Genomic DNA, 12017 nt, shown 5'->3' on the forward strand with positions numbered 1-12017 from the left:
TGCCAGATTCTCCCAGAGGGAGAAGTAGGCTATAAGATGTCGAGCTTCCAGAAACTTGGTTTTAAGTCTTTGGATGTTGGCCGTTGGTGGGATTAAAGGGTGCCAGGTGCAGTCCCTGGGTGTTACCGCCTAGCTACTGGAAAATGGAAATCTGGGCAGAAGAGGCCCAGTCCCAATCTGAGCAGGCTTGGAAGTCTCAGCCGTGGGTCCCAGATACCTGGGTTCCTCTGCTGGTACCTTCATGTATGAGGCTCATCTGACCGTGTAGAGAGGGGCCTTGAGCATAGCTGTGGCTAGGCTCCAGAGGTCTTCTTCCGCGGGAGCTCTGCTCAGGGTGGACAGGGAAGCTGGAACCCACCCCTCCGAGGGGCCCCAGGGAAGACAGCGAGGTGCTCGGGCAAGAGATTCCCTGCGTTGCTCTCTTCCGAAAGCTTGGTTTTAAGTCTCTGGATGATAGACATTGGTGGGATTACTCAGTGCCAGGGACAGTCCCTGGGTGTGACCTGGGTGAGACTCTCTTGCCTGAACACCTGGCTGTCTTCCCCAGGGCCTCGAGGGGGGGTGGGGTCCAGCTTCCCTCCCCGCCCTGAGATTCCACGACCGAAGACCTCCAGAGCCTAGACACAGCCATGCTCAAGGCCCCTCTCCACACATTCGGACAGGCCTCACACATGAAGGTACTGGCAGAGGAACCCAGGTGTTTGTAATCCCATCCACGGCCAACATCCAGAGACTTAAAAGCAAGCTCCCAGAAGAGAGTGATGCAGAGAGTCTCTTGCCCGCACACCTGGCTGTCTTTCCAGGGCACCTAAGAGTGGCTGGGCTCCAGCTTCCCTCCCCGCCTCGAGCAGAGCTCCCGGGAGCCGAAGACCACCGGCACCTAGCCACAGCCATGCTCAAGGCCCCTTTTCACGCATTCGGACAGGCCTCACGCATGACGGTACCGGCAGAGGAACCAAGGTGTGTGTAATCCCATCAACAGCCAACATCCAGAGACTTAAAAGCAAGCTCCCAGAAGCGCGCAGCTGCTTTGTGGCCATGCGATATCTTATAACCTACTATCCATCTGGGAATGCCCACTGGTTCAGCCCTTTTGGAAAACAATATGGTTACTTCTCAAAAAATTAGAAATTGAGCTCCCATTTGACCCAGCAATACAACATCTGGGAATATATCCTGGAGAGACAAAAAAGTATAGTTGAAATGACATCTGCACCTGCATGTTCATCACAGCACTGTTTACAATAACCAGAATTTGGAAAATACCCGAATGCCCAAGAACAGGTGACTGGTTAAAGAAACTTTGGTACATCTACACAATGGAATACTATGCAGCTGTCAGAAAGGATGAAGTCATAAACTTTGCATATAAGTAGATCAACATGGAAAGTATCATGCTAAGTGAAATGAGTCAAAAAGAAAGAGACAGACACAGAAAGATTACGCTCATCTGTGGAATATAAAACAATAGAATGGGAAACTAACACCCAAGAATAGTATCAATAAGTACCAGGAGGCTTGTTCCACGGCTTGGAAGCTGCCCTCACATGTTGGGGAAGAGGGCAGCTCAGATAGAGAAGGAAACACCAACCAAAGTGTAGTGGAGGATCCACTCAGGATAGGAGAGGCAAGTTGAAAGCAGACTATAGACTGAACATGATAGCCACCATCTCCATTGCAAACCATAACATCCAAAAGGAGAGAGAGAACAAAAAGGTATTCCCTGTCACTGGGGGGTGGGGTGGGGTGGGGGACAGCATGGGGAGGGGAGAGGGACACTGGGGCCATTGGTGGAGGAGAATGGGCATTGGTGAAGGGATGAGTATTTGAGTATTGTATAACTAACAGAGGCACGAAACTCTGTAACTGTACCCTCACCGTGACTCATTAATAAAATAATAAAATTTAAAAAATATTAAAAATAGTTTTAAATGACTGCCCATTATATGCGATGAACTAAACCTGATCCTGAGAAAATAAATTAAATGAAGATCAGATCTAGTTGAGAACGATATGTGTGGGTGACCAAGTACAAGATAAGAGTGCCACACAGGAAAGAAATCACAAGATTCTGTAATGTACAGTTTCGTGAAAGTGACATTTGAAACTGGGTCATGGAGGATGTGTAGAATCTCAATAGATAGGTACAGAGACAAAGAGTATTCAAGTGAAAGGGACCAGAAGAACAGAGGCCGAAAAGTGAATGGATCCTCAAGGAATAGTGAGCATTGACTGTAGGATTTGTTAAGGACTGGGACTGGGGCAGAAAATGCAGGCAAGGTTCAGTTGAACCTGGACAGTTAGACTTAGGTATTTACACAAGGCAAAGCACTGACGGTTTTGAGCAATAAAGTGACTTGCTACATACACTTCAGGAGATTATTCCAGTACAAATTTAAAGCTCATATAGAGAGAATGGAGGATTAGTACAGCAGGTAGGGTGTTTTCATTGCACGTGGACAACCCGGGTTTCATCCACGGCATCCCACATGGTCCCCTGAGTATCGCCAGGAGTAATTCCTGAGTCCAAAGCCAGGAGAAACCCCTGCGCATCACAGGGTATGACCCCAAAAGCCAATAAATAAATAAATAAAGATCACAGCAAAATAGACAGTTTGGATGATAATTTCAAGAGTTATCATTTAGGGTTTTGGTTTTGTTCTGTTTGTGCAGGCCCAGAGACTAATCCCAGGCACTTACACATGCAAGACAAGTGTTCTAAAAACCTAGCTACATCCCCTGGTGTTCAAAGGATGGAGTACTAGTCTAAGTATGCTGGAAGTTAATATCTATGAAGATAGAGAGGTGGGGATAGAACTGAGTAAACTTTTGGGGATCATGTGATGAGTAGAGAGAGGTCCGTGGGCAGGGAAGGGTAAATTTAGTGACAACTCCCAAAGTTTAGGGCTTACATGGCTACTGACAGGGGAGGTGGAGCACACTTGGCATGGCAGATGAATGTATTGCCAAAAATCCTGTATTTCAAGGAGCAGCAGAAAGCCTGCTAAAGGGATTGGTGGGCTTGCTGATATCCTGTCTCCCACAGGCATGTTTGCTTCAAACGCCTTAGAATTAACATCTGTTTATCTAAGAAGAGCTCCTGGCTAGTGGCTAATTCCCAGCAAGGCTCATCTGGCCTCAGGTAATCAGAAGTTGAGTTGGTTGTAAAGCTTCCCATGGCTGCACACCCACAATAATTGGGGTTCATTTGTCAGATAAAAATCGAAGGAATGATCTTGACAAAGCATAGCATAGATCCTGTAATGAAAGGGAAATGAAGATGTTGCCAGCCCATTATTAAGTGTAATAACTAGGTTGAAATGAGATGAAGAACTCCATTTAGGCAGGACTTTCCCATTGACAAATGGTAGGGGGTAAAAGTGTGAAAGAAAGCATATAATCTAATTCATAAAAAATGTAGAAATGCTTTTTAAAAGCTGAAGCAATAATCATTTATTGTATTTATAGAGCTGTAGTGGGGATATGCTCTATCAATGGCTACTGATGTGCAGTAAAAATTGCAGAAATTAAATTTACCACTGAGAATACCTTTTCAAAATTATGAAACAGCTTTATAGAAGCTGGGGACAAAGGCATATGGGTTCAGCAATAGGAGTAGGCCACTCCTAAAAGACTTCCACTTTGTTTGCTTAGAGGTTGCCAATTAGGATTAAAATGAATCCAGTGTTGAGCCTGAGAGATAGCACAATGGGTAGGGTGCTTTCATTGTCTGCGGCCTACCCAGATTCAGTCCCCAGCATCTCATACTGTCCCCAGAGCAGTGACAGAAGTAATTCATGAGAGGTCACCAGGAGTAACCCCTAAATATTGCTGGCTATGTCCAGAGCCTTTAAAAATAGAAGAATCCCCTGTGGTGGCCTAAATAAGATAAAATTTTACTTAAGTGTGTATTTCTGGGTAGGACTGAGAGAGAAATCAAAGATATTCATCTTTCCTATTTAAATATTAAGAACAAGGAGAAAAATTAATTATGTTCAGTTAGCTTCAAACAAGTAAAGTACAAATGTTAAGCACAGGATGCTATTCCAAGATTTATTAGAGATAGGGAGATAGTCTTTAGATCCTTACCATTTAGTAAGTCAACGTGAATCCTATAAAATGAATACAAATTTTACATCTGATCTTTAGAGGTTAAATCGCATACAGAAAATATTAAAAATTGTTACTTAGGAAATGCTATGTATAATTCATAGATAAACAACTGACATATGTTATTTGATGACTGTTTTTCCGTCAGCGGTTAGTATTTGCGGTTATAATATCACTTGGCACTTTTATAGGCGTGAGCTCTTTCAAAACATGACAGTTTGGATAGTACAAAGCAGATTTTAGTATTATAATGATTCATGAAGCAGGATCAAATGCAGTGTAAAGAATGCAAATTGATTGAGAAACAGGCTCTGGAACCCAGATTACCTGGGTAGGGTGTTCAAGCTGCCACTTCAACCTGAATGACCTTGAGCAGTCACTGCACTCTCAAAGCTGTTGTCTTCAGTAAAAAGGGTGTTATTTGAGTCCTCACCTCACTGAAGTGAAATAATGAAATTAGGGAAAATGCATGCAGAGTTCCTAGCGTAGTGCCTCGCTGTTCTATACTAAGGGCTCCGTGAATGCCAGTAGAAACCTTTGCATCTCTCTCTGCTGGGTCATCCATCTCCAGTGTGTGTAACATGGTTCGACAGTTTGAACAAAAGGTTTTAAAAAATTTGCTACATGAGCAACTTTCAGCTCCCTCTATTACCCACAATGGCACATCTCCTTAGGTGTCGCGCGATCTCTTCCCAACAACCAATAGCTGTCTATTAGTAAGAATATTAGTTTTAGAAAGGTTTGTTGGGAAAAAACTTAAGCGCTACACAAAAACTTGGACAGCCCGCCCTCTAGTGGCAGTTTAATGAATTGCCCCCAACAATTGCCCTGTCTATTGCCTGAAAAGCTGACTTGTACAACAGATGCAATATAACTGACACAGCTAAGAAAACCAAATTAAGTTTATTTTTGTTGATGTGTAATTGACATATAACATTATATTAGTTTAATATGTAAAATATATAACAGATATTAAATCTTGTCAACATTATTCAATTTTGTTTCCCCCCGCCTTTTTTTTTTTTTTTTGCCTTTTTTTGTTTGGCACTACACCTGGCAGAAATCAGAGCTTACTCTTGGCTCTGTGTTCAAAGATCACTCCTGGCGGTGCTCAGAGTTTCATGTGGTACCAGAAATTGAACCTGTCTCTGCCGCATGCAAGGCATGGCTGTACTATCTCTGCAGCTCCTAGAGTAATTTTTTCTTATGATGAGAACTTTTAAGACCCACTTGCCTAGAAACCTGGAAGTATACGACATAGCTGCTCTGTTAACTATAGTAACAATAATGTATACTGCATCCATAGACTTGTTGCTACGATAACTGGAAAATCATTTTATTTTTACCTCTCACACATTTTGTCAAATTTCAAACACCAACCTGCTTTATGAGCTTTATTTTTTTCTTTACAGTACACATATAAGTACACTATGGTATTGTAAGAAATAAATTTAGTAATTGCATACACATGGGGCTAGAGCGATAGCACAGCGGGTAGGGCGTTTGCCTTGCAAGCGACTGACCCGGGTTCGATTCCTCTGCTCCTCTCAGAGAGCCCAGCAAGCTACTGAGAGTGTCTCGCCCTCATGGCAGAGCCTGACAAGCTATCCGTGGCGTATCTGATATGCCAAAAACAGTAACAAGTCCAGGATGGACTTGTTACTGGTGCCCGCTCGAGCAAATTGATGAGCAACAGGATGAAAGTAACAATGACAGTGATTACATACAAATAATAAACCAGTATGGAATGTACATTGTAGACAAAGGATTTAAATCAAAGTGAATGACTTTCAGATATTTGAAGAGTACTTTGTTATGTGTATTAGCAATTTTGCCTAAAAGGATTTCTAATTTGGGAAACTGACAGAAAGAACTGAGAGTTCTGTATGTAACTATATATTCCTATAGCATTTTATCTTCTTTAATGATTCTAGAAGTTTTTAGAGTGTTTCATTCTCATAATAGGTGTATGACACAATTTGTACTCCCTGTTCATGGAGGAGTCCTAGATTTAAATATAAAAAGAAAAATAGGTTTGTTTTGGTTACCCAGGGCACTTTCCAGGAAATTGTATTAGTTTTTATATCTAGCAATCTCCTTTAGGAAAAATAAATTGCATGGACAGCAACTTGCTCCTTGATATACATAATACATGCCCTTTCTGCAGTGCCAGGAGGTACCTTAGTGTCAAACTTCTTAAGCATACATAAAATTTACTTTGAAGATAGGAATGAAAGGAGAAAATAGATTGATACATGTGTTTTAAGTAAGTGGCCTCCTTTGTTTCATTATAATTGTTTTTGATAGCTCAAATATTAAAATGATTCTATCAACACGAGCAATAATTGTGAGCCTTACAGAAATATAAAGCAGGTAAATAGAGATGAGAACCAAAAGAATAACTACTATTCTTTTACATTTTGGACTTTCTATTCAATAGACCCAAGAGTGAACAGAAAATGGAAAATTTAGAAATAGGAGATATTTTGGAATAGAATGACTACTGTATTTATAACTATAGTGAATGATTGGGACTCAGAGGAGAGGCACACAAGCACTTACACTTTTAGTGGATGGGTTTACTCTACAGAAAGCTTCAATCCAACTGAAGAATTTCCTTGTTTTGGTGGAAAACTGTTTCTTCCCTGCAGTGCTTCTATTCAAATTCGTGACTGCACAGTGAAACCTATTTATCAAACCACCTGTGGGAGAGGCCAATCTGTCTGCAAACCACTTTTCTCTGAGCCCTTCAGGGCTGATTTAAATAGGTGCAAATGAGTTGTGAACAGAACAGGGATAGATCACTCTGTGGATTAGAAGACTGTGCTGATGAGCTCAAGCTTGCAGGTTGGTTTCCTGTTGTAGATTGTTGCATGTGGCAGTTCTACAAAATCCACAGCCTGGCCATAGCAACATGCACTACTGTCAGCTACACAATACATTTGTTTCTACAGCTGATTTGCCAAATCTGCATCTAGTCTCATCATGAACTGTAAAATTGTGGAATATTACTGCAAACCTTGCATTGCTGCCATTACTTCCTAGAATGTCTTCTGGCCATCAAGTTCCTTTCTCCTTCTCTTGCCTTTTTGTGTGATGCCTTAAAAATGTTCACTTATTCCAGTGCTTCTATTTTAACCCCCCAAAAAAAATTGAGACCATAACGCTGCCTTGCTACCTGACTTTCTCGATCCCTTAGCTCAGAATATTCCTTTCGGTTGCTTCACTAGCCACACATATAAAAGTAATGTACTATATGTCCATTGTCATTCTCTCTTCCATGCACTCAGTTTTTCTTTCTAAGAATAGCAATCTAGCTCCCCAAAATCATTCTGCCTTCTGGGAATACAATAGTGGTGTTCTCTAAATTATAATGGTAAATGTCTTAACTTCTGGGAATTTGTTTCTACTGATGAAATTTCAGTGGTAAAATACTTCATGGAACACTGGTATCTTATTCTGTGTGTACTCTTGGGGAAATTCTCTAAAGTCCAGTGAGATAACCCTTACTGTAACCTTTTATCACTAATATTAAGGAAAATAACAAAAGGAATAACTTTTGGAAATAGTTCCCCTTTATTACATATCTTCTCAATGCCTTCTTACTACTCTAACTTAATTACTCCTCTCATTATTGAAAGAGAGAACACAAGAAAATTCTCAATATTTTCTCAAGATTCATAGGATTAAGTTAATAATATAGCAGTTTAATTTTTTCAATTATTTTTAGGGTTATTGTCTAAGGAGCATGAATTTTAATGACTATCTTCAAAATCAAACATTATCTGTCACTAATGGGTCAAAACAGGATATTAACATTGTAGAGGGATAGATTATGCAACAGTAGATCCTTTGGAAGAGGTAACTAAAAAACCAGGTTATCAATGCATTCTCAAATTGTTTGATTTTTTAAATTGAGAAGTGGTTACAGAGGTTAAAATTACTTTGCCAACTCACATTTGTTTACTCTAAAACACCTTGCATCTTAAAGGGGGCAACACCAGAAATATTAAAGATTTTAAAAAAGATTGTCCTGGAGCTGGAGCGATAGCACAGCGGGTAGGGCGTTTGCCTTGCACGCGGCCGACCCGGGTTCGAATCCCAGCATCCCATATGGGCCCCTGAGCACCACCAGGAGTAATTCCTGAGTGTAGCACCAGGAGTAACCCCTGTGCATCGCCAGGTGTGACCCAAAAAGCAAAAAAAAAAAAAGATTGTCCTTATGTTTCTTTGTTCCAATAAGTCAACTTAAACTTTTCCATTAATTTATAATTGGTTTAAAATGTTTTTGAGTTTTAGCATTTCCCATCTCTGCATTTGCATAATTTTAACCAACACCACAACAAAAATTCCAGTGCCACCCATCACCAAAAATGACCCCTCTCCTCATTTTCCCTCTCACTTTCCCCTTTCCCTCTGGTAACTACAATACTTTTAACCATCTCTGGCAGTTATGGAGCAGAAGTAATATTACAGCGTGTAGGGCACTTACTTGATTTTCAGGCGGTCGCCCTGGGTTTGATCCCTGGCACCCCATGTGATCCCCTGAACCCCACCAGGATTCCTAAACATAGATCAAAGAGTAAACCCTGAGAATAGGGAATATGGTGCCAAAACAAAATAAAAACAATAGGAGTTATTTTAGTGTTGTTTAGGTTTTTCATTTTTAGTTTCTTATTTTTCCAACTCATTTTCTTTGGATATTTGTTTGGCTATTTGTATTCCATATGTGAGTGAAACTATCCTGTAAATATCTTGCATTTTTAGCATATTTCACTAGCATAATTACATTAAGATATGACCATTTTTCTTTTTTTTTATTTTTTTTAAATTTTATTGAATCACCGTGAGATAGTTACAAGCTTTCATGATTGGGTTACAATCTCACAATGATCAAACACCCATCCCTCCACCAGTGCACATTCCCCACCGCCAATATCCCGGGTATACCTTCCCTTTTCCACCCTCCCCCGCCTCTATGGCTGACAATATTCCCCATACTCTCTCTCTACTTTTCGGCATTGTAACTTGCAACACAGACACTGAGAGGTCATCATGTTTGGTCCATTATCTACTTTCGGCATGCATCTCCCATCCCAACTGGTTCCTCCAGCCATCATTTTCTTAGTGATCCTTTCTCTATTCCATCTGCCTTCTCCCCTCCACTCATGAAGCAGTCTTCCAGCTATGGGGCAATCCCCCTGGCCATCGTATCTACCGTCCTTGGGTGTCAGCCTCATGTGATGCTACCCTACACTCCACAAATGAGTGCAGTTCCTCTATAAGATATGACCATTTTTCCAAATCGCACAGCTTCATATTTAAATGACATACTAATATTCCACTATAATGTATATACACACATATATCCCACTTTTTTTTTACATTTTGGGTCACACCTGGCAAATCTCAGGGGGTTCTCCTGGCTCCGCACTCAAGAATTACTCCTGGCAGTGCTCAGGGCACCATGTGGGATGCTGGGGATCGAACACGGTTCAGCCACATCCAAGGCAAATGCTCTACACACTGTACTATCACTCTGGCTCCTATACCCCACTTCTTTATCCATCAGATATTGATTGGGAATTAGAGTAATTCTATATTTTGACTATTATAAATAATTGTGCTATGAACAAAGGAATACATATGTCCTTTCTAATTTGTGTTTTCATATCTGTTTGATAAATGCATAGGAATGCTATCAATTAGCTCATTTAAAAAATACATTCCCATATCATTTTTCATATCAGAACGTACTCGTACCACTTTCTATAGTGGTGTCATGAGTTTATATTCCCCCTGCAGTGGTGCTCCAGAGTTCCTTTTCATCCACATTCTTTCCAACACTTCTCGTTTCCAAGATTTCTTTTATATAGGCCATTTTTATACATGTGTGGTAACATCTCATCATGGTCTTTATTTGTATTTTATTTGTTTATCAGTGATGATAAGCTTCTGTTCATGTGCCTAATAGACATCTGTATATATTTTCGGAGGAAGTGTTTAGAGAGGTCTTTTGCCCATTTTAAAATTAATCTGCTTGTTTTTTGTTGTTGTTGCTGAGTTATGAGCTTTATATGTATTTTGAGTATTAACCCTTTGTTGGACATCACTATATCACTGTATTACTGTCATTCTATTGATCACTGATTTGCTCGATTGGCCTAGTAACGTCTCCATTAGTCCTAGCCCTGAGATTTTAGCAGCCTCTCTTTACTCGTCCTTCCCAACGGTGCCGCATTGGAGGCTCTTTCAGGGTCAGGGGAATGAGATCCATCATTGTTACTGTTTTTGTCATATGAATACACCATGAGGAGCTTGTCAGGCTCTCCTGTGTGGGCAGGAAACTTTTGGTAGCTTTCCAGGTTCTCTGAGAGGGAAGAGCTAGGATATAAGAGGTCGGGTATATAATGTAAAAATATAGTTTCCTAGTTTCTAGTGACTTTTTTGTTTTGGTGGTAGATTCTGTAGCATATAGAAGCATTTTAATAGTCCTATTTATTTTTTCTTTCTTGTATTCCCTTTTCCTTTGTTGTTGAGACTCCAAATAAATCTGATCTTGAGATTCGGAAGAGTATGACTTTGTTTTCTTCTGTGTATTTCGTGGCATTGGGTTTTATAGCCAAGCTTTTAATCCATTTTGAGTCATCTTTTGTGAATGATTTAAAATAGTGATCTGTGGACTGGAGTGTACAGCGGGTAGGGTGCTTGCTTTGCACAATTCAACACTGATTTGATCTCTGCGACACCATGCACGCCCTTAAGCACCACCAGAAGTCATCCCTGAGCACAACCTGAGCACTGTCAGGTATAGCCCCAAAGCAAAGCAATAAAAAAATAAAACAGCGATTCTGTTTTTTGCTTTTGCATGTGACACTCCAGTTTTACTAACATCATTTGTTCAAAAGACTCTCATTTCTTCATTGTAATTTTTTATTGAATCATTGTGAGTTACAAAGTTACAAAGTTGTACTGTATTGAGTTTCAGGCATAAACTATTCCAATTGTATGCTCTTGAGTCCCTTTTCACAAATTAGTTGTCCATGTATATGTGAGTTTATTTGGGCGCTCTTTATTCTAATCCAGTGCTATGCTTGCATTTCTGTTTTTGTCCAAATACCAAGTTATTTTTGGTATGATGGCTTTGCGGGTTTTTTTTTGCGATTTTTATACAATTTTATTTTCATACAGTAGTTCACAATAGCTTATTACAAATAATATTCAAACACCTACCCCACCAGCAAGCATTTTCCCACTACAATAAGAGGGAAGTTTGTGAAGGTTGTTATATTTAATTCTAGAGCCATTTAAGCCCATATATAAGAAAATACAAGCAAATATTTTAAAAACAAAGAAATGTGTACTACTTTAGGTATATCAGTGGGCTAAGAGGTTGTGTAGCCACACTTGTGGCCACATGCTCCAGGGAATACTGCATCACTCTCCTCCAGGAGCTTTATTTTGTAGTCTCTGGATCTTGTCCATTGATGAGATTACATGGCATTGGGGGCAGTCTGTGGGTGTGACTGTGAACTGGAAAAAAACTACTGGAAAACAAGGGAGCTGGGTGGAGGAGGTCCAGTCCCAATCCAAGCAGGCTTGGAGATCTCAGCCACCGGTCCCACATGCCTGGGTCCCTCTGCCAGTTCCTTCATGGGTGAGGATCATCCAAGCATGTGGAGAGTGGCCTTGGGCATGGTTGCAGTTGGGTTCTAGAGGTTTTCGGTTGCTGGGTTTCTGCTTGGGGCAGGAAGGGAAACAACTCACTCCACTCCCAGGTGCTCCGGTGAAGACAGCCTGGAGCGGGGTCAGGGGATTATGCATCACTCTCTTCTGGGAGCTTTATTTCGTAATCTCTGGATCTTGGCCATTAATGAGATTACAAGGTGTGGGGGGCAGTTTGTGGG

General features: G+C 40.7%; 1 protein-coding gene across 1 annotated transcript in view; it reads left to right on the top strand.

Moving 5' to 3' along the window:
- The first annotated feature begins 6884 nt into the window (after positions 1–6884).
- IL1RAPL2 (interleukin 1 receptor accessory protein like 2) overlaps positions 6885–12017 on the top strand; it is a 663031-nt gene continuing 657898 nt past the window's right edge. Inside the window, exon 1 of the mRNA XM_055121133.1 lies at positions 6885–6957. Coding sequence (XP_054977108.1) covers positions 6885–6957 — 73 coding nt within the window. The remainder of the gene's footprint in view (positions 6958–12017) is intronic.

The sequence above is a fragment of the Sorex araneus genome, chromosome X, assembly GCF_027595985.1.
Source record: "Sorex araneus isolate mSorAra2 chromosome X, mSorAra2.pri, whole genome shotgun sequence".
Classification (NCBI taxonomy): Eukaryota; Metazoa; Chordata; class Mammalia; order Eulipotyphla; family Soricidae; genus Sorex; species Sorex araneus.